Source organism: Leuresthes tenuis, unplaced genomic scaffold (genome assembly GCF_036924035.1).
Source record: "Leuresthes tenuis unplaced genomic scaffold, fLeuTen1.0.hap1 SCAF_17, whole genome shotgun sequence".
In the NCBI taxonomy this organism is placed as follows: Eukaryota; Metazoa; Chordata; class Actinopteri; order Atheriniformes; family Atherinopsidae; genus Leuresthes; species Leuresthes tenuis.
This window is the reverse complement of record NW_027325371.1, coordinates 8,293,703-8,312,723: the sequence shown is the minus strand read 5'-3', so window position 1 is coordinate 8,312,723 and position 19,021 is coordinate 8,293,703. Positions and strand designations below refer to the sequence as shown.

Genomic DNA, 19,021 nt, shown 5'->3' with positions numbered 1-19,021 from the left:
GTAACTAGAACCTGCAAACTGATAAATAAACTGAGACACATTGGATAAAAGTTTTCATGGAACTTCACTCAAACTGCCATATTATGATAGAAGCAGAGATCCAACTTTGAGCTTTATCTGACATCTAGTGGTGAATTGTGGCTCAAACTACAGCTTTGATTGGACTCTTCTGAGACTGCCATTGTGACTGCCCATAGAAATATAAATTAATGTCAAACTCACAAGAATGAAAGAGAACAATAATAATGCAGATTAAGTTTACCATTTTCTCTACACATATTGCACACATATAACAAGCTTTAATAAATTAACCTTTAAACACAAGTGAATTTAAGTAAGTGCATTTTATGAATATCATCTATTTCTTTTATTCATTGTATGTAATCTTCTTATGGATTATTATTTTTTTATCATTTAATGAATATCATAAGTGACATAAAGTACACATCATGAATTAAACCAAGAAAATACCAAAAAACAAGCAAACAAAAACTCAGTCATTCAATCAGACTGAGTTTCAGTCTTTAAGCTTGCAGGATTTTGTGCAAAAAGTATTATGAGATTGAATTTTAGAACAACTTAAATATATTTTCTGGAAGTTCTGCCACTGATTGCACATATTATTAGGTTGACCACTTCTGACAGTGAGTTGTTTCATTCAGATGAATGATTTAAATCACACTATAGGTTTCTTCTCAACTGGTCTCTATGGTTACTGTAAGGGCAAGTATAGAGGTTCAACAGGGAAGCAGATAGAAATCCAGACTAATCTAATACTGTTGATGCCTGTTTCAAACTTTCAAATAGGGAAAATATTGCATCTTTATTTATGTTCCTGGAAATATTTAAGTAGGAACAGTTTTGACAGTGGCTGAGATTAATTATGTCACATAATCATTAGTAATTTTCTCTTGTCAGTTAAATAGATACTCGTGCAAAGCCATCTCACATGTGGCCATTTTACCCTTCTGGCTGGTGCCCTACTTTACGTTGTTTTGTACAGATACACAGCAATTTATACTATGATGATATTTCAAGAGAGAGAGAGAGAGAGAGAGAGAGAGAGAGAGAGAGAGAGAGAGAGAGAGAGAGAGAGAGAGAGGGAGGAAAAAAACAGTGACAGGGAGCTTACACACTAACAATCAGATTTGATTGAAACCCCAGTAAATCCCACGTTGGCCTAAGCATTCAATCTCACATCGTCACTGACACACTACCGCTCCATAAACCCACTTCTTAATCCCAAAGCCTTTTCATTTTATGGTCAGTGTGCCACCCATTGCCACAAATCCCTCTTTGCCTCACCCCGCCCCCACATGTGGGTGTTTGGAGGGATGAATCTGAGTTCAGCACAGCTGGCATCATCATCCAGAAACATTTTTTGCTCTGGGCATATTTTCAAAACGGCTGGCATTTACTGACACCTGGTCAGACGGACAACCAGCAGGACTTGCTGCCTGCAGGTCAGATGTGATTGTCATGCTTTGAAGTTTTGCAGTGCTCAAAGAACGTTTAGGACCTTCATCCTATTTTTGGGATAAGTAAAGATCTACAGCTCTGGACAGAAATACATCTTAACCATTTCCTCACGAACGCAATGCACCCTTGTGCAGTTTACAGCCATGACAACTGTGACAAAGGAGGATATGAGCTCCGAGGAACAACAAAGACAGGAATAAATATTTTGCTTTAATGTCGTCATTCACAGCCCTGGTGGAAAACTGAATGACAAGCGCCATAACTCTGCCTGGGGGCTTGAGGGCAACGAGTATAATTCTTAAGCCATTTAGAAAATTACATCCATCTGCAGCGCAATTAAAAAGTTTGTCTCTATCCTCTGAATCTGCAAAGCCAGAGTCCTGCGAAAGGGACGCAAAGGAATCTCGTTCCCTCCTGGCTTACAGGCCTCCCGCCGCTTTTAAAGCAAATTTGCAAATATGTCGCACGCAGGAGCCCCATTGTTACACGATGATCGTCTAGATTAAACAATTTAAAGGATATAAAAGAAGAAGTGCGCGCTCTCGGCGAACGCAGCATCAGCACCAGCATCCGATGCGCGTCCCCGCCCCGGTAGAGGCTGCCCAAGATCCCGGGAAGAGGAGTTGGAGCTGTGCGAGTTAAAGTTGGGCTAACGGGGGTTGAGAGGATGCTGCAGAGGAATCTACGGTCTAATTAACATAGCCTATGCGGAGAAACGTGCTCTAAGTGAAGGATGTCTTGCAAAATACTGAGCATATGCCTCTTGTTTTTGGGTTTTCAACATTGCTCATCACGTAAGTCTTGTGAAACAGCAATTACCTATTAATCTGTCATATTTGCTAGAATATCATGAGGACGATTTTCAAAGTGTTTAGACATGTCTTATCTGCAAATTGTTTTACGTTGGCTCATATGGTGCAGAAAGTTACTGATTACATTCGGCAACCTAATAGGTGAAAAATAGCCCACCACCGGAGGGCAAAATGTAGCTTGAGATGTTTGAAGGGCAACACACGCTGCGATTAAACCAGATGTGGCGTTCAAGCACGGATTGTTTAATTTTCACGGATTGTTTTATCGAACGGAATTTCAAAGCATTTGATTCAAACCAAAAAGTGCACAAGCTGACCGCATGTCCCGCAGAGGGTGCGCATGGTGGTCCCTCTCGCTCTGGACTGCATTGCAGTGCTTTCTCTCAGCCTGCACGCAAGTTTTTGCAGCGTGCCGGCTCATCTCTGCTTTTTGCCAAAGCACGATGGTGCTTTCATTGTTTCTAACATAATTATCTCCAGATTGCATCGAAAAACGATCATATCTATTGTTGCTGAAAAATCCGCTTTACACTGTGATGTTTTAGAGAGCAGAGATCAGTCCTTAGCAGGACCAGCCCACTGCAGTACTTTTTTTTTTTGGAAGGGGGGTGCCTGCGTTCCCATCACCTGCTCAGAAAACCCTGCACCAGAAAATCATTACCCAGTGCAAGACCATTGAAGCAGTGGAGGATTTTGTTGGACAGAGGTGGGGGTTTGTTTAGGGGTTGAGGGTAAGAAAAAAGCTGGACATCATACACCTTGAATACATATTAATTAGATGTCTAAGTGATGTCAGGTTGAGGATAACCTCAGAGGTTCTTTACTGCTTCATTAGTTATTAAGGGGGATGTGTTGTCATATGACTTCTGGACAGAACATGCATGGTGGGATGGTCCAAATGACAAGTGAAAAATGTAGCTCCTTTCTCTCTCGAAAAACAAAGTGTATGCAGCTAATAATTCTAGAAGGACACAATAAATATGAGCTTTATTTAACTTTGGAAGTTTACAGTTTTACATGTATATACATTACACACACCTTTCTTAGTTCTCACTGTAAGCTTCAGTAAAATAACAGGAATGAGTTGAACAGTTGACAGTTGAGTAGCTCATTTGATCACTAGATGCTAACTAATAAGTTGAGCCCTGTGTGTTCAGCTAGTAAAAGTTTCTGCTGATGATATATAGCTGCCCAGTCGTATATTTGTTGTGTGGATGTACACAGTGGAGACTTGCCAGATTGAAGTAGACCATCAGTTCTCAGATGGCATTGCAACCCAGCCTTGGGTGGGGCTGAGATACACTTTCTTATCTGCTTGTGTGTGTGTGTTTGAATTAAGAGAGTATAATCCTTTTGCCTAAATCTGAGGCTTTGTGCATTCTGCTGTGGTTAACAGCACAGACAGCAAGAGACTGTTTGTTCCATGGAGCATTGCTGGAGGGAATGAGCTGTTCTATTACTTTAGACATAATAATATCATTGAGTGAGATTTGAATTCAAGTCAGAATATGATTCAGTTTGTAGTTTTTGTCCCGGGCATTTTTCAGACACCACCCACTGTGATGCCTGCCAGGGTATGAATTATTTAGTTAGATTCTTTTAACATAGCATGTTATATCTTGCTCTCTCTTTGTGTTGTTCTTTTCCTTTATTATTTTCATATAGTGACATTGAGCAGATGTCTTCACTCAAACAGGGTTGCTGTCTGCATCCTCAGCAGCCAAGCAGAATAGTGTCAATCTACGGAAGTATTATAATTTGCATACTGTCTGTAACCAGCAGCAATGATGTGTCAGCCCAGACAGACCAACTTGTGCTTAGAACAGACTGATGATTCAGCAGGAGTGTCTCTACAGCTCTATAGAGCCACACCAATCTTCACAGATTCCAAATGATAAATGGAGAAAGAGACTGCACGATGCAGAGAAGAGAGGGAGGATACAGAATCACAGGGAGTAGGGGGAAAACCTGGAGACTGGATGCACTGTGCAGGCTTCAGGTACACTTAAACTGCTGCATAATGGCAACACCCAGTTGGAGAGAGAGATGCAGCGAGGCAGAGTGAAAAATAGCAAGATAATCATAAGCAACTGTATGAGGTTATGGAAAAGATTTCCTTCAAAGTTCATAAAAAGATAAAGAGAGAGGAGTCACAATGATGGAATTTAAATGAGACACTAAATGGCTGGAGGTTATAGTGCATGAGAGGTTTTGCCATAAGGAGGAGCTGAGAAGCTGAGTGGCCTGGGTTAACCAGCTGCAGTCTGGGATAGAGCTTTTTACATTTAGAGTTAAACTCTACCATTACAACTTATAGAAGAATTAAAACAAATCAATAGTCAGGTAATTAGTAGCAAGCAAGCTTTTCAACATTTCTGTGTGATTTACATTTGAACAAACACACAGTGCAGCATGGATATGTTATTGATTACGTGCAGTATAGCAGGGATTTCTGTATTATGAAATTAGAAAAAGTAATTTGATAGGAGACAGAGGCAGAAAGACAAGGTCATATTTAACTTGCTCAGCATATTAGCAGTGTGTCCTTCGGTCGAAAGTGACACTCATGTGAATAACATAATCTTCTCACGACATGTCCAGATGCGGCAGAAAAGGGTGTGGACATGCTGTATAAAGGGCCGTGACTGGTATGGTTAATGTGACATTTATGGTACTGAGGCAGTGGAAGAAAACATTTTGCTTCCTCATTCGTGTTTCTTCTTTGTAAAGACCTGCTCTGAACACAGTCTACTGTTCCCCTACAAAGTTATTTTAAGTGCATGGCTGCACTGCACCCTCCCTCATCTCTCTCCATTTGCAGTCTGCATACTAATTCTGCAAACATCCCCTGGGTTGAGCCAACAGTGTGCTTGTTCTTTTCTCCATGACCTCTGTGAATGTAAGAACAGGAAATACAAAGCAACCCCTTCTTTTTACCTGTGAATTACTCCAAATTGTAAGAAAAATGTCAGACAGGAAAATTTTTAGATTTTTGTTTTCTGTGTATGGGGCTGCTTGCTCTTTGAAGTAAGGCTTAATCTGTCTATATATCTAGTTTATCTATATTAAATCTAGTGGAAGTATTAAAGTGAATATTTTGGCACTTACAATGACAGTGTTTCTCTTGCAGCTGGAGGTGAGGGCATTGGCATTCATTCTAAACTGGGACAGAATAAAGATTAGGCAGAATTATGGTCACTTCTAACAGGCCTTGGGCTGGAGAGTGAGCCTGGGCAGATTGGTGATAGCCCTATCAGTCTAACAACCACGTGTAGAATAGCAACTCACCATGTCCAAGCCACAGCCACAGTCTAATTCCACTTAAAAATGCTCTTTATTTTCTTTTTTTTCATAACAAAATTACATTTGAGTACAAAATGGAAGCACCATGAAGAGTACATACTCACACAAACGAACCCAGAGAGAGGAAGAGAGAGAGAGAGAGACATTCTCGTGTTGCGTTTTTATTCTGTCAAGGCTGCTCTGAACAAGACCAGAAGCATTTTTGTCCTCGTTTGAAAAGGGATTGTTATGGGCTGTAGCTCCTCATCCGGTTCATTTGTACTAGTCACACCTGTAAAGAAATGAAGAGGTGAGGGTCACACATTGAGAATTTGTTAGGACTATTGGTTAGATTTATGAGCTCTGCTCCACCTACTTATAAGGGGGCTGTTTGAGGTTGTTTGTGCATTAACTGTGAAATATAAATCACTGACCTTGTTATCTGAATACTTCAAGGAAAACAACTGTGTTTCTGCTATGCTTTGAATTCAATTCAGCCAATCTGGCCAAATGTCTGTTTTTGTTTCCTCCAGCATGAATTAACCTGTAATTAACCAGGACTGTTTTGTCCAGAAGCGTGAAATCTGAATGCCGCTTTATGAAAAAGGTTTTTCGATTTCTGACTTTGGTGTCATCCATTTTGTCTCTGCAGGAGAATGTGTTGATCCGCTCATCTCTGGGCTCTATGCCTCCTCTTTCCTGGCCTCTTCCAGATATAACTTTCTGTATTCTGCCAATTTTGCTAAACTGTATGGTAAGTTCCCGACTATTAGATAGAGTTTATCCATAATTTTATGTTGTTCACCTCTGACACCTCAATCACAGCACGTTTTTAAACTGGTCAAATTCGAAAACAAAGGTGCAACTGAAAACATCAGTTATGACTCAGTTGAATTAATTGGCACCTGTAAAGGATGCTTGCGTGCCAGCATGCACAATACCAGTACTCTGACTTTGGAACATAGAAATAGAATATATAGAAAAATAAAAAAGCATTGCAGCTGTCTGATTTGCATTGAAATACATGAGGAAGAAAAAGTGAATGCAAACTGTAAAAATCTAGAATATTTCCATTAATGTGTAAACCAAAAAGAAAAGTTCACTTTATCAGTTTGAAAGAAAATATCTGAATTGAATTTCTTTCTCTTTTCTGTCCCTCAGGTAGCAGTGGCTGGTCTCCGTCCCCCAGGGACAGACAGCCATGGCTGCAAGTAGACCTGGGCAGAAAGTACCGACTGGTGGCTATCGCCACCCAGGGGACCTTCAACTCATATGACTGGGTTACCAGGTATACACTCCTCTATGGAGACCGACCAGACTCCTGGACGCCGTACATCATGATGGGAGGCAACTCTGTAGGTGTCACTGAGCCAGAATGGTTGGGGTGGGATGAAGCTTATAACAGGGATGAGCTGAGGATCAACTAGTCAGATGTAATCTTTGCAGTCGATTTTGGATTAATAGGATGTTACATTATACTCATTGTCAGTGAAGCATGCGATCTCTCTTAACAGTAAAATAATGATGTCATCAGTTCATCTTCAGTCTCTTAATACGAAGTTGACACCACTGCAGGGGCTCAATAACTCACCAAGCTTTTCCTTTCTGGTATGATTACAGACGATGCCTGGTAACTGGAATTATTATCAGGTGAAGAGAAATGTCTTCCATTATGCCTTTACTGCTAAACACATTCGTCTGCTGCCTCTGGCATGGAACACAGAGAATGGAGGGAAGATTGGTGTGAGACTGGAGCTTTTTGGCTGCTCTTATGGTAAAAATGACCTATGCTTCATAGGAATTTACTGATCTGGTTTCACATCCCAGTGTTTAATCATATTTCATAATAAATAATGGTAAGTTGATAAGTTCCTACCCTTGGTGTCACCTAATTCCTACAGATGATCACACCCCTATGACAAATCCCAGGAAATGGGCAGTCATTCTTATCATTTAATATTCACTTTGAAACTGGTCCTGTTGCAGATTCCTATGTGCTACAATATAATGGCGATGACTCAGTGGTCTACAAGTACCCAGAAAAAAGATCTCGTACACTGCATGACCACATAGCCATAAATTTCAAGACACTGGAGCAGGATGGTCTGCTGTTACACAGTGAAGGGATTCAGGGAGATCTCTTCACCCTGGAGCTGAAGAAAGGCCGTCTTTACCTTCACATCAGCCTCGGTAAAGCTTTATTGTAAACTTTAGAATATTTTTCAAAGATTTTGTTGTAGAGAGTAAAAAATATGTTATGAAAACATCTTTCTCACAGAGATGTAGGTTTTTCTCAGTCCTGAAGTAAAGTCTAGCTGTTTGCATGAAGACCTTGATATTGCTGGTTAGATTGCTGAATGGAGTCTGAAAATTCTTTTTATGGGAAACATTTCAAGCCCTGCTGTGCTCACTCTTGGTGTTTCAGGAAGCAGTGTTGTACATAAAGTTGATGGTCGAACTACACTGACTGCTGGGAGCCTCCTTGATAATCTACACTGGCACTATGTCACAATCAAGCGCTACGGTCGACAGGTGAACTTCACAGTGGACAGTCAGACAGTGACAGCTATCTGTAAGGGAGAATTTACTCACTTGGATCTAGATACACAGGTAATTGCCTGAGATTTTTACTTAAATATTGGTGAATTGGGGATAATGCTCTGAGCTAATGATCGTAACTGACTGTCTTAACACCCGTCGCTTAGATGTATGTAGGTGGAGTAATAGAGCAAAACTTGCCTCACCTCCCGACCACACCAAATTTCCGAGGCTGTCTGGAAAATGTCTTCATTAACGGCATCAATATCATTGACAAGGCCAAGAGAGAAGAACCTGACATCCGCATTCCTCGAAAGGTAGAGCTTTGCAATAAAAATAAATGCAACATTAAACAGCATTATATTGCTTTTAGGTGATTATCATCAGTACACTCACAGTTAAATAGTTTCATGGTGGTTGATAAGGTATAATTTCTCTTTCTTTATAGAAAAAGATGCATTTTGCCTGCCGTGACATACTCCTTAAACCGATGACCTTTGCCGGACCCAACAACTACCTGCAAGTGCCAGGTTTTTTCAGGAGGCCTCGCATGTTTGTCAAGTTCAAGTTCCGCTCGTGGGACTACACCGGGCTGCTGATGTTTACACGCTTTGCTGATGACCTGGGTGCCCTTGAGCTGGGTCTGAGTGAGGGTCAGATCAATGTGACTATATTCCAGCCAGGCAAGAAAAAACTCCAGTTTGCTGCAGGTGAGATTTTGGCTGTAGATATCAGATTTAAAGGTTTTTGAATTTTTGCTTCATGGTTCACCATTTTCTAAGTTTATAGATCCAAAAGAGATATAGCACTTCTTATTTCCCCAAGCACACAGTTTCAACATTTGTGAAAATCCAAAGCTTAAGGTTGCTACTCCTTAATAAATGGACAAACTGTGCACTGTGTAGCACAAAACTTGATGAATCTTGCATTTGATACATGTGATTGTAATGTCACTGCATCAGTACAGGCTTTGTCTTAATCTTTAGGATACAGGCTAAATGACGGTTACTGGCACACAGTGGATCTGGCAGCCAGAGACAACCTGCTGACTCTTACACTTGATGAGGAGGAGGCCTCACCACTAAAGATCACCAACCCCTTCACCATTCGTACAGGGGACCGATACTTTTTTGGAGGTTAGGTGACAATTTGTACAACTGCAGACAACTCTCATTGCTCATATCTGTGCTCTTCAAGTCATACAAAGATTTGCTTTGCGGCTCTCAGGTTGCCCGAAAACCAATAACACAATAAGGAAGTGTGAAACCAAGCTGAATCGCTTCCATGGCTGCATGCAGCATATCTTCATAGACAATGAACAGCTTGATATTGACATCATTCTGCAGCGACAGTGGGGGCGATATGCTGAACTCTTGTTAGGTACCTGTGGGATAACTGACAGGTAGGGAATACACAATGTATCATTAATACAGAAATGCAATGATGACATAGGAAAAAATATACTGTAGATGTAAGCCTTGATGCCTGTGAAACAACATGGCACATATTATATACCTACAACTTGTAACTTTGAGCATATATTCTCCTTACAGGTGTACTCCAAATCCATGTGAGCATGAAGGCAGGTGCATTCAGTCATGGGATGACTTTATTTGCCTATGTGAAAACACAGGCTATAAAGGAGAAGTGTGTCACATGTGTAAGTGCTGACTGATAATCTTATAGTCTTATATTTCTTTGCACCTGGCCAGTGCAATTTTCACTCGCTAATAATAACAAATGGATCATCTCTCTCTCCTCCAACAGCGGTTTATAAAGAGTCATGCGAGGCATACAGGCTAAGTGGCAAGTATTGGTCTGGAAACTACACCATCGATCCTGATCTCAGTGGGCCGCTGAAACCATTTGAAGTGTACTGTAAAATGAAGTGTAAGTAATCACTGTGATTATTAAAATACAGCTTATTCAGCATTGCGCTGAGTGTTTGCTGGACCATCTGTGGGAGAACAAGAGGTCATTTTTATCAGTTATGAGAAAGGTGGATTGAAACTCCATGGGAAATTAAAACAGGACAGAGGCACTGTTTTCTTTTTTTTTTTTTTTGTCTCTGCTTGTGCTGGAAAATCATTGACATCTTTTTCTTCAACACTGAATATTTTTCTGGCATTACTTTATGGTGGTGTGGTCGTTGATCTGGGTTCATTCCACTGTCCAAAAACATGCACGTGAAGTTAATTGATAATTCCAAATTGACCAAAGGAGTAAGTGTGCATGGTTGTTCGTCTTGTTTGCACAAACTCTGAATTGGATTGGTATGGAAAATGGATGGTATTACTTTTTTATTCTCTAGTCAGTACCCATTTTAACAAATGCTGATGTAATCTATCTGTCATTACTCTTTGCAGCATATAAAGCTTGGACGGTGATTATGCACGATCGAGCTGATGGTACCAAAGTGACCGGAAGCTCAATAGACCAGCCATATATAGGAAATGTCAACTACTGGAATGCCTCCTGGGATGAAGTCAGCGCTCTTGCCAACACTTCCTTGTATTGTGAGCAGTGGATCGACTACTCCTGCTATAAGTCCCGTCTCCTCAACACCCCCAGTGAGTGGGATCAGTGTATTTTGCTGATACCCAAAAAGAAAGACTCAAGTGACTCACAAATGCAATTTCTTTTTCAAAATAGATGGAAGACCTTTTGGTTACTGGATTGGTCGTAACAATGAGAGTCACTATTACTGGGGTGGGACGTTCAGAGAAGTACAAAAATGTGGGTGCACTATCAACCAAACCTGCATTGACCCCAAGTTTCAGTGCAACTGTGATGCTGACTATAGGCAATGGTGAGAGACAGACACACAACATGATTAATTCATGTCTCTGACACTACCATTAATGTTTTAATATCCGCTTTGTGGCTATTTAGGTATTCAGATAAAGGCTATCTGGACTTCAGAGACCATCTGCCTGTGAGGAAGGTGGTGGTGGGGGACACCAACAGGACTGGCTCAGAGGCACAATTCACTGTTGGGCCACTCCGCTGCCACGGCGACAGTGAGCTTAAACATCATAGATTGTGCTAACCCCTGTGCCTTGTGGAAGTTGTTTTTCATGAGATGTATTTGAATGTTTTCCACAGGAAACATCTGGAACACGATAGCTTTCACCAAGCCCACCTACATAACCTTCCCCACTTTCAGGCCAGGATCTACTGCTGACATATCCTTCCACTTCAAAACTTATCGTGATCATGGTGTCTTCTTGGAGAACTCTGATGACCAACTCAGAAACTTTATAAGAATAGAGCTTAATAGTGAGTGGTTTCTTCTGTCAGCTAGAGTTTTTCTCAGAATGTAACTGAGAGAGGTTTTTTTTCAAATGACCTTTCCTGTCTGTTTATTCTATTTTCTCCCAGCCACCCACAATCTCGTGTTTGTATTTATGGTTGGGGATGGCATACTTAATGCGACCCTGCGCTCCCCTGTTCCACTGAATGACAATGAGTGGCATTTTGTTCAAGCTGAGATTAATGTGAAGCTGGCCCGGATTAAGGTTGATTATCAGCCCTGGGCTGTCAGACGCTTCCCAGGCCAGACCTTTGTCACCATGAAGTTCACACATCCTCTGCTTGTAGGTAGGTTGTCTGAGGGAAACTTTGAAAGTTGTAATAAGTTCTCTTTAAAATGATTCAGTAACCACTGACAAAAGTATTCTTTGTCATAGGTGCAGCCAACCGCACCCTGAGACCTTTCTTAGGATGCATTCGAGGGTTACGCATGAATGGGGTTCCTCTTGATTTAGAGGGGAAAGTAAATGAAGAACAGGGTATAAGGAGGAACTGCACTGGACAGTGTCTCAATGCCAGCATACCATGTCGAAACAGCGGCCAATGTATTGAGGGATATGCGTCCTACACTTGTGACTGTAACAACACAGCCTTTGATGGTTTCTACTGCCATAAAGGTGAGCTCACATGTGATACAAAACAGTTCTAATATCATATGAATTTACAAACTGTCGTCATATGCCGCAGTACTTCAATACATACATCTCATTTGGCAATAATTCTTTTTTAGATATTGGAGCTTTCTTTGAGATTGGATCGTGGCTGAGGTACAACATACGAAAAAAGCCCATATCAGACGAGGCAGCTTGGGCAAACTGGATCGACCCACACTATGACAATTTCAGTCTCGGCTACAACGACACGTCAGACGACATAGAGTTCAGTTTCAGCACCGTTCACACTCCAGCTGTGTTACTCTATATTAGTTCCTTTGTTCAAGACTACATCGCTGTCATCCTCAAGACTGATGGTAGGTGAAGCTAAGGAAAATGAATTTGCTGAGAATGGTAAAACTGTAACAGTTAAATTTGTAGGACAGCATTTATATGAGTCACAGATGAAAGTGTCACAAGACTAAACCAAGATGAAATACATTACTGATGTATTTTTATGCCTGACTTCCCACAGGTAGTGTAGATCTGAGGTATAAGCTGGGGCTCATAACACACAAGTACCAGCTGACCCACCGAAACCTGGCAGATGGATACCCTCACTATGTGAACATAACCAGACACAATAGAACCATCAAAACACAGGTACTTGCTCTCAGTGATACTTCTGTGTAAACAATGATCTGCAGTTTAAGCTGCATTTACTTCAATTATTTTCATGTGTTAAAAAACACTGTTGGGCACCTGCTAAAAGATGTCAAACCTTTGAAAAACTGTGCCTAGTGTTCCATAAATTACAAGAAAACAGAGACACATTGTGGAAGGATAATTTAATATTTTAGGATTAGATTTGTGGTGATGTAGCCTGAAGTCTGGAAACTAAAGGCAAAACCCTATCTGTTTCTGAAGGAAATTAAATTTGCCAGCCAGGAGCCAGAGCCGTTTCTTCATTTTCACTCTTAATGCATGAGATAACATCACATTTACTGTGCAGAAAAGACAGCATCAGTCTTACATGACAAGAAAGTTTTTCCTCAAACTGTTGACTTTTTATAAAAGTAAACTTTTTACTCTCTTTGGTAATGCAGTGCAGCACAGAATACTGTCTGGGTTTTAGTTATCATGCATAAATGTTGTTTTATTTTAGCCCAGTTTCTTTTAATAGTTTCATGTGAAAATGCGCCTTATGTACAAATTAACTCCCCAACTGTGAATTAGGTGAAAATGAGTTTCATAACAAATATTTCCATACCCAAAGGTGGATTACATGGAACCCATAGTGGAGAAGATAACCTTGGTGGAGGATGCCAGATTTGATTCTCCAAAGTCCATGTTCCTGGGCAGAGTGATGGGTAAAAGTCTTATTCATGACTTGCCAGTTAGAGCAGGCAATGCATTTGGCTCGCAGCCAAAGTTATTTCTCAATGATTTATTCGAAGTTGTGAGCTCTTGTGATGTTTACTTGCTTGTTTGTTCTTCTTCAGAGGTTGGCGATATTGATTATGAGATCCAGAGGCATAACGCTCCAGGCCTCATAGGCTGCATATCTGGGGTGAGGTACAATATCCACACCCCTTTAAAGGCCTTTTTCCGTCCAAATGAAACAGACCCTCCGGTAACAACTCAAGGCTATGTCTCTGAGTCCAACTGTGGGGCATTCCCCCCTATTCTGGGTTATGTACCTTGGGAGGTAGACCCCTGGTTTACTGGTATAGGTAAGTTTTGTATGTTCAAACATGTTTGATAAGATGCAGGAATATTATGTGACCATTCACTTAACTGTTTTTTCACTTACAGAATATTTCTACATCCATGATGACCTAGGTCTAATTTGGATAACAGGTAAGATAATATTTTCTTGTAAAACTCCCAGAGAATGCATTGTCCTTAATGCTCAAATGTTTTATATCTGGCTTAATGAGTTACTGAATCTCTTCGTTTTAAGAATAAGACCTATTTAATGCACTAAAATCATACAAAAAATATTATAACTCATTCATTTAGTTGACTATATCAGCAAAGACAAATGTATATTTCATTCAGTTAAATCTAAAATAGCTTTCTATGCTTCTATCCAATGTATTATCATTATTTGTTCAGTTGCTTTGATAACTCTGTTTTGATAAAAGTCATTACTAAATTAAAAATAGTGTGACATTCATTTTAAATGATTACTTCTAATAATTCTCAAACTCATACATTTTCAAACAAGCTAAGTCTTTCTGGAATATTGGTATTTAAGATAATTTCACACTGATGTAATCCACATGATACTTCACCTTATTACTAGAGCACAAAGGCGGGTTGTGAGAACAAATTAATGGTCTGTGTCACAGTATTACAGATGATGGAAAAAAACTGGGCAGATTCCCCAGATGAGCTGGTGAGGCTGGAGTCTCTGGATTAAAATGCAGCACAGAGACTCCATGCTCCATCCCTGTCTGAGACCTTTACTGGATCAGCTATATTTAGTCTGCATGGGCCAGGCTTACTCTTCATCATCGATAGATGCCTCAGCTTAATAGATCATTTAGCCTCTGAGATATTATGCAAATGCAGGACATTAGCATGTCATTAAAGATTAGTGCACTATTCTGGCATCCAGACAATGGTTATTTCTGGACATCAAGCATCTTCCTTGTCTGTTATGGTACTAAAGATAATTTGGTTATTGAGAAATTGCACACCTCCTGGTTTACATATTGCAGATGAGATAAAAATGTTCAGCTGTAACAGAGAAAGAAATGTGATGCAGGGAACAGTGATACTGAAGACATATATTTAGCTTATATTAAATTAAGCTGAAGAGAAAATTATTTCAGGAGGTCCATCTAATTTCTAAACATTTTTACTAAGAATATGAACCTAAGGCCTTTTCTGGCGTACTTTGACTAAAAGACTGTCAAACACTGTGGGCATTTCACCATTCCAAAACATAATAAACACTTGATTGACAATTAAACTTACACCTACTGGCAATTCGTTGTCTCCTTGTCATCTAATATTCATGATTTGAACAACCACATTACAAATCTATGAGTTTGATGTAATTTCTGTCTGAGGTTGAAAAAGCTCATGTGTCCCTTTGTTTAGTCAAGAAACCTGCAACCTCGTTTTCATAGAAATCTTAGCTGGAGCTGCTTATAGGTTGTCAATTCAAAATATAGTTATATGGCATGTCACTCCAGCTGCATTTAGAATCCTTATTTTGCAGAACAAGCAGCCCTTAAGCATATACCTGCAGCATATATCAGATAATGGTCTCCATTTTCAAACATAGCAGTCCTCTCCAGCCACAAGGCACCAATATCTTTAATGTCTTTAGCGTCTTTTCTAAACCTGGATAGATGACACTTATAAACCATTTAAATAGACTAGCTTATTGAGTTGCACGTGCTTTCTATAACAATCAGAATAATTGGTGGTATTCCTATTTCATCTTTACTATTTTATATTTTTTTGGCGTTACTGTGTTTACAATGTGCTTGGTTTACTTTTTATAAATACAAAGTTGTAGAGTTTAGGCATTGGGGACAGTAGGTCTTGTACATTGGTATATTGTAATAACTGCCACACCGAAAGACATATTAGTCTCGTATGATTTACCATGAAAAAAATCAGTGCATGCTCCACATCAGTATTTCAAGAAGTATGTTTCCTCACCTTAATGCTTGTCCTGACTACTATTTGTTCTCCTCAGTAATTGTCATCCTAGCATTATTGCTGCTCTTTGGAGGCTTGTACAGCATCTACGTCTATGCTTACCAGCAGAAGGGCAGTTATAACACCAATGAACCCAAAAATTTGGAGTCTCCCAGCAGCTCCAGGCCACTGACGGAGACCCTAAGGAGAGAAAAAAAGCATCTCCCAGAAATTGAAGAGGAGTTCAGGAGTGGCTAGCATCATAGGACCTGTTGGACAGTGGGTGGGGTTTGACTGGGGGTGGGAGAAAGGGAAATGCACTTACAAAAACCACAAATACCTGTAGTAAGTTTTCTAATTATTTTGTTTCCCTCTTTTTAATTTGTGTTAATTTCCCTGGTTGAGTGGGATAAGACGCCTGGTGCTCTACTTTACAAAGTATGTATTTAGGTAAGTTCTAGTTTTGCTGGGTTCAAAGTTAAAAACAAGGTCCATGTTGCAAGAGTAACAAGTCTCACACTGTGCTGCAGGGTGAAATACTGAAGTGCCTCATCTGAGCAAGCTTGATCTGAAAGCACATAGCTTATTCGGTGAGAGTTTAGATTAGACACTGTGGAAAAAAGGAAAAGGATTTCAAGGATAGTTTAATTGGGAAATCACTTTCAAGTATTCAAGCTTTTATTAATGAATTTCTTTTCTGAGCCATTTTTTAAACCATTGAGAATTATTGACAGCTTTCTGTATAGATTTATTGCCATCTAAATTATACCCTTTGATGACAATCTCTCATGGAGCCATTTTTTAAACTATAGCTAGTAATATATCTTGAATTTCAATAGTGAACACACAAAGTGCTGGTGAACTAAACCAGCACACCAAAAATACAAAGCAAAGACAAAACTGGTGTTCATGAACAAAATCAACTAACGGAAGAGAGAATAAACTGACAAGCATGGAGCTTTACGCTTTGAGATGATACATGTTAAGATTGTAAAATAAAAATATGCTTATATTTGTTGTATTGCAACCTATAACAGTGCATCACCTATACAGAATGGCACATATAAATGGCTCAGAAATGCCAGTGTCAGTACATAGCAGCTTTGCAGAGTAGTATGCTCAGATTCACAACAAATTCTAAAACTATGGGCCTTTGGAAGTGAGAATGTGCTGATGTGAAGAAAATATACCTCTGGCTGTGGGAGCTTGCATATAGTTGGTGTAATCCAGACTCAAAACAAAAGTCAAAGCTTGCAAGGGACACAGTGACCTAAATATCATTCCTTCTGTCGGTCAAGCTGCCATCAGCTTGGTGCTACAGAGTGCTTGACTCAGCAAGGCATTTCTAAATAATAAAAGTATCAATCCTTCTAGAATCCTTTCATTTTTAATAAACACAAATTTCAGGGAACAGCTGCATCTTATGGCCAAATAGGAAGCATACACATAAACACACATACATGCACACAATAGCATATGTACAGTGGACCACAAGAGTGTAAATGCTAACCTTTTTATTTCTGACACTGCTAGGATATTTTTGCATATAATGTTGTAGGACAGTAGCTAACCACAATGTCATCGTTGCTGCTGCTTGTTTAGCTGCTTTCAGTGAAAAGTTGAAAATCCTAACTGAAGTCCAATGAAATTTCCTTTGATGGCAGAAAGAAATTTAGTTTGATGTGTGTTGCAACCAAAGCTTAGGCCTACCATCACTCTCTACAACTCAACTGACACTAAAGCACTATTGTGTATGTGAAAAAAAAGATTAAAAGAGTTAAACATTTATAACATCTTAGCTATGCATATGTAGAGCATGAGCGCACTTTGCAGTAAACATGCAATAATATGAGCTTCTCTCAGCCTCCAATGATCTTAATGTCTTGGATTCATTTGCAAATATATGGTAGCAAGTAGGATGTAATGAGTGTATACGTGAATATATGAATAATATGTTGAACAACTTTTTATTTCTTGGGTTTATACAAAACATGCTTAATGGAGTGCTTTGAATGTAAATCATTTGACTCTGTAATGTATGAGCAGGCACTACATTGAAAACAAGTTTTTCATGTAGACTGCTTAGCATTGAAAGTATCATTCATGACAGCTTTTTAGATTGCTCAGGATAAAGAAAACACAGTACTTACTCTCTGTAGCACTGATACACCTCCAGAACTAAACAATGTTGACTTTCCTCCATTACAGATGGGCAGGACTGTGTGAAATTGTACATTGAAAGGATGTACAGTAGATGTAAAAACTGCAATTACTGTAAAGGCATGGTTTACCTATATTGTATGAACCTGTACAGATTTGGACAAACAGGCATTTACAGGCTATATTTTTAAGAATGTGCTGTAATAATATGAATGAAAGAGAAAGGCAAGCAATCAGAGTGAAACTGGTGGTTTATGATTGAAGCAAAGAATGATTTGATTGTTTTTGTTACATGGACGATCGCCTCTCAAGATTTTTATTAGGCTCAGATGTGCTTTGCTGTCCTCTAGAAAAAAGTCAACTTTTATATTTATTATATAAATGTATACACCTCACTGTATTTGTTGGTAAATGGAGTATAAACATCAAGCATAGCAGTGTCACATTATTCCAACTCATAAGAAAATGAATTTGTGGTCCCTGGAGTGTGTGTTTGTGTGAATGACCGGATGTTGTGACATTTGTATCTTCAGATTACTTCATGTTAAATCATGACATTTGTGCACTGATGCCAACAATTCAACCCACTTACTGTAGTGCACCAACACCAAACAGTAGGACAGAAAGAAGGTTTGGTGTTAAGGATGTAAGGAATCAATCAAATGTGTTAAGACAAAATGGCCAGAAGAGGGAGGTAGCCAGCAGGATGTTGTGGGCTCAGACAGGGTATCTGCTGACTCCTTTAAATATGAGTCTCCTGAAGCACAGCTAAATGCTTTCCGGAGTTAAACCTTAGAATAGCATTTCTACAGTGCTAAAAGGTATATATATATATATATATATATATATATATATATATATATATATATATATACATCTATTCTGTATTATAAGGACACTTTTAAAACCTACAAATGTATTAGTACAGTGATAATCATGAAACCAGATGATAAAACACTGTAAGCAGGAGGCAAGTCAGTTCAGACTTATCTGCACCACCAAACAAAACCTTACTAGTACGAGTACAAAATAATAAACAGTACAGTTATGTTTTTGATCACATATTTTTTAAATCTCTGTTCTTGCTCAAGTTTATTTTGTGATAATTTCACTGTAAATGACCATTGCTGTGTAAATCAAGGCAAAGTCAAATTGTCATGTCAATAAAAGAAGCTTGAAGGAAAT

General features: G+C 39.4%; 1 protein-coding gene across 1 annotated transcript; it reads left to right on the top strand.

The window, feature by feature from the left end:
• The first annotated feature begins 1,387 nt into the window (after positions 1–1,387).
• cntnap1 (contactin associated protein 1) lies at positions 1,388–19,020 on the top strand. Its single transcript, XM_072369429.1, has 24 exons — positions 1,388–2,273; positions 6,226–6,327; positions 6,735–6,928; positions 7,194–7,347; positions 7,560–7,763; positions 7,999–8,183; positions 8,279–8,428; positions 8,560–8,821; positions 9,098–9,247; positions 9,339–9,513; positions 9,665–9,771; positions 9,879–10,001; positions 10,478–10,681; positions 10,764–10,920; positions 11,004–11,131; positions 11,217–11,390; positions 11,493–11,711; positions 11,801–12,040; positions 12,154–12,397; positions 12,556–12,679; positions 13,293–13,386; positions 13,519–13,749; positions 13,832–13,876; positions 15,735–19,020. Exons 1-24 carry the CDS (start codon positions 2,213–2,215, stop codon positions 15,932–15,934), a joined length of 3,927 nt encoding a protein of 1,308 aa, XP_072225530.1. The 5' UTR covers positions 1,388–2,212; the 3' UTR covers positions 15,935–19,020.
• Position 19,021: the final 1 nt, after the last annotated feature.

Coding starts and splice junctions, on each gene's coding strand:
- cntnap1 (XM_072369429.1), top strand. CDS start 2,213: ATGTCTTGCAAAATACTGAGCATATGCCTCTTGTTTTTGGGTTTTCAA. Junction 10,002..10,477: donor AGTGTACTGTAAAATGAAGT/GTAAGTAATCAC, acceptor TACTCTTTGCAG/CATATAAAGCTTGGACGGTG. Junction 11,132..11,216: donor ACTCCGCTGCCACGGCGACA/GTGAGCTTAAAC, acceptor TGTTTTCCACAG/GAAACATCTGGAACACGATA.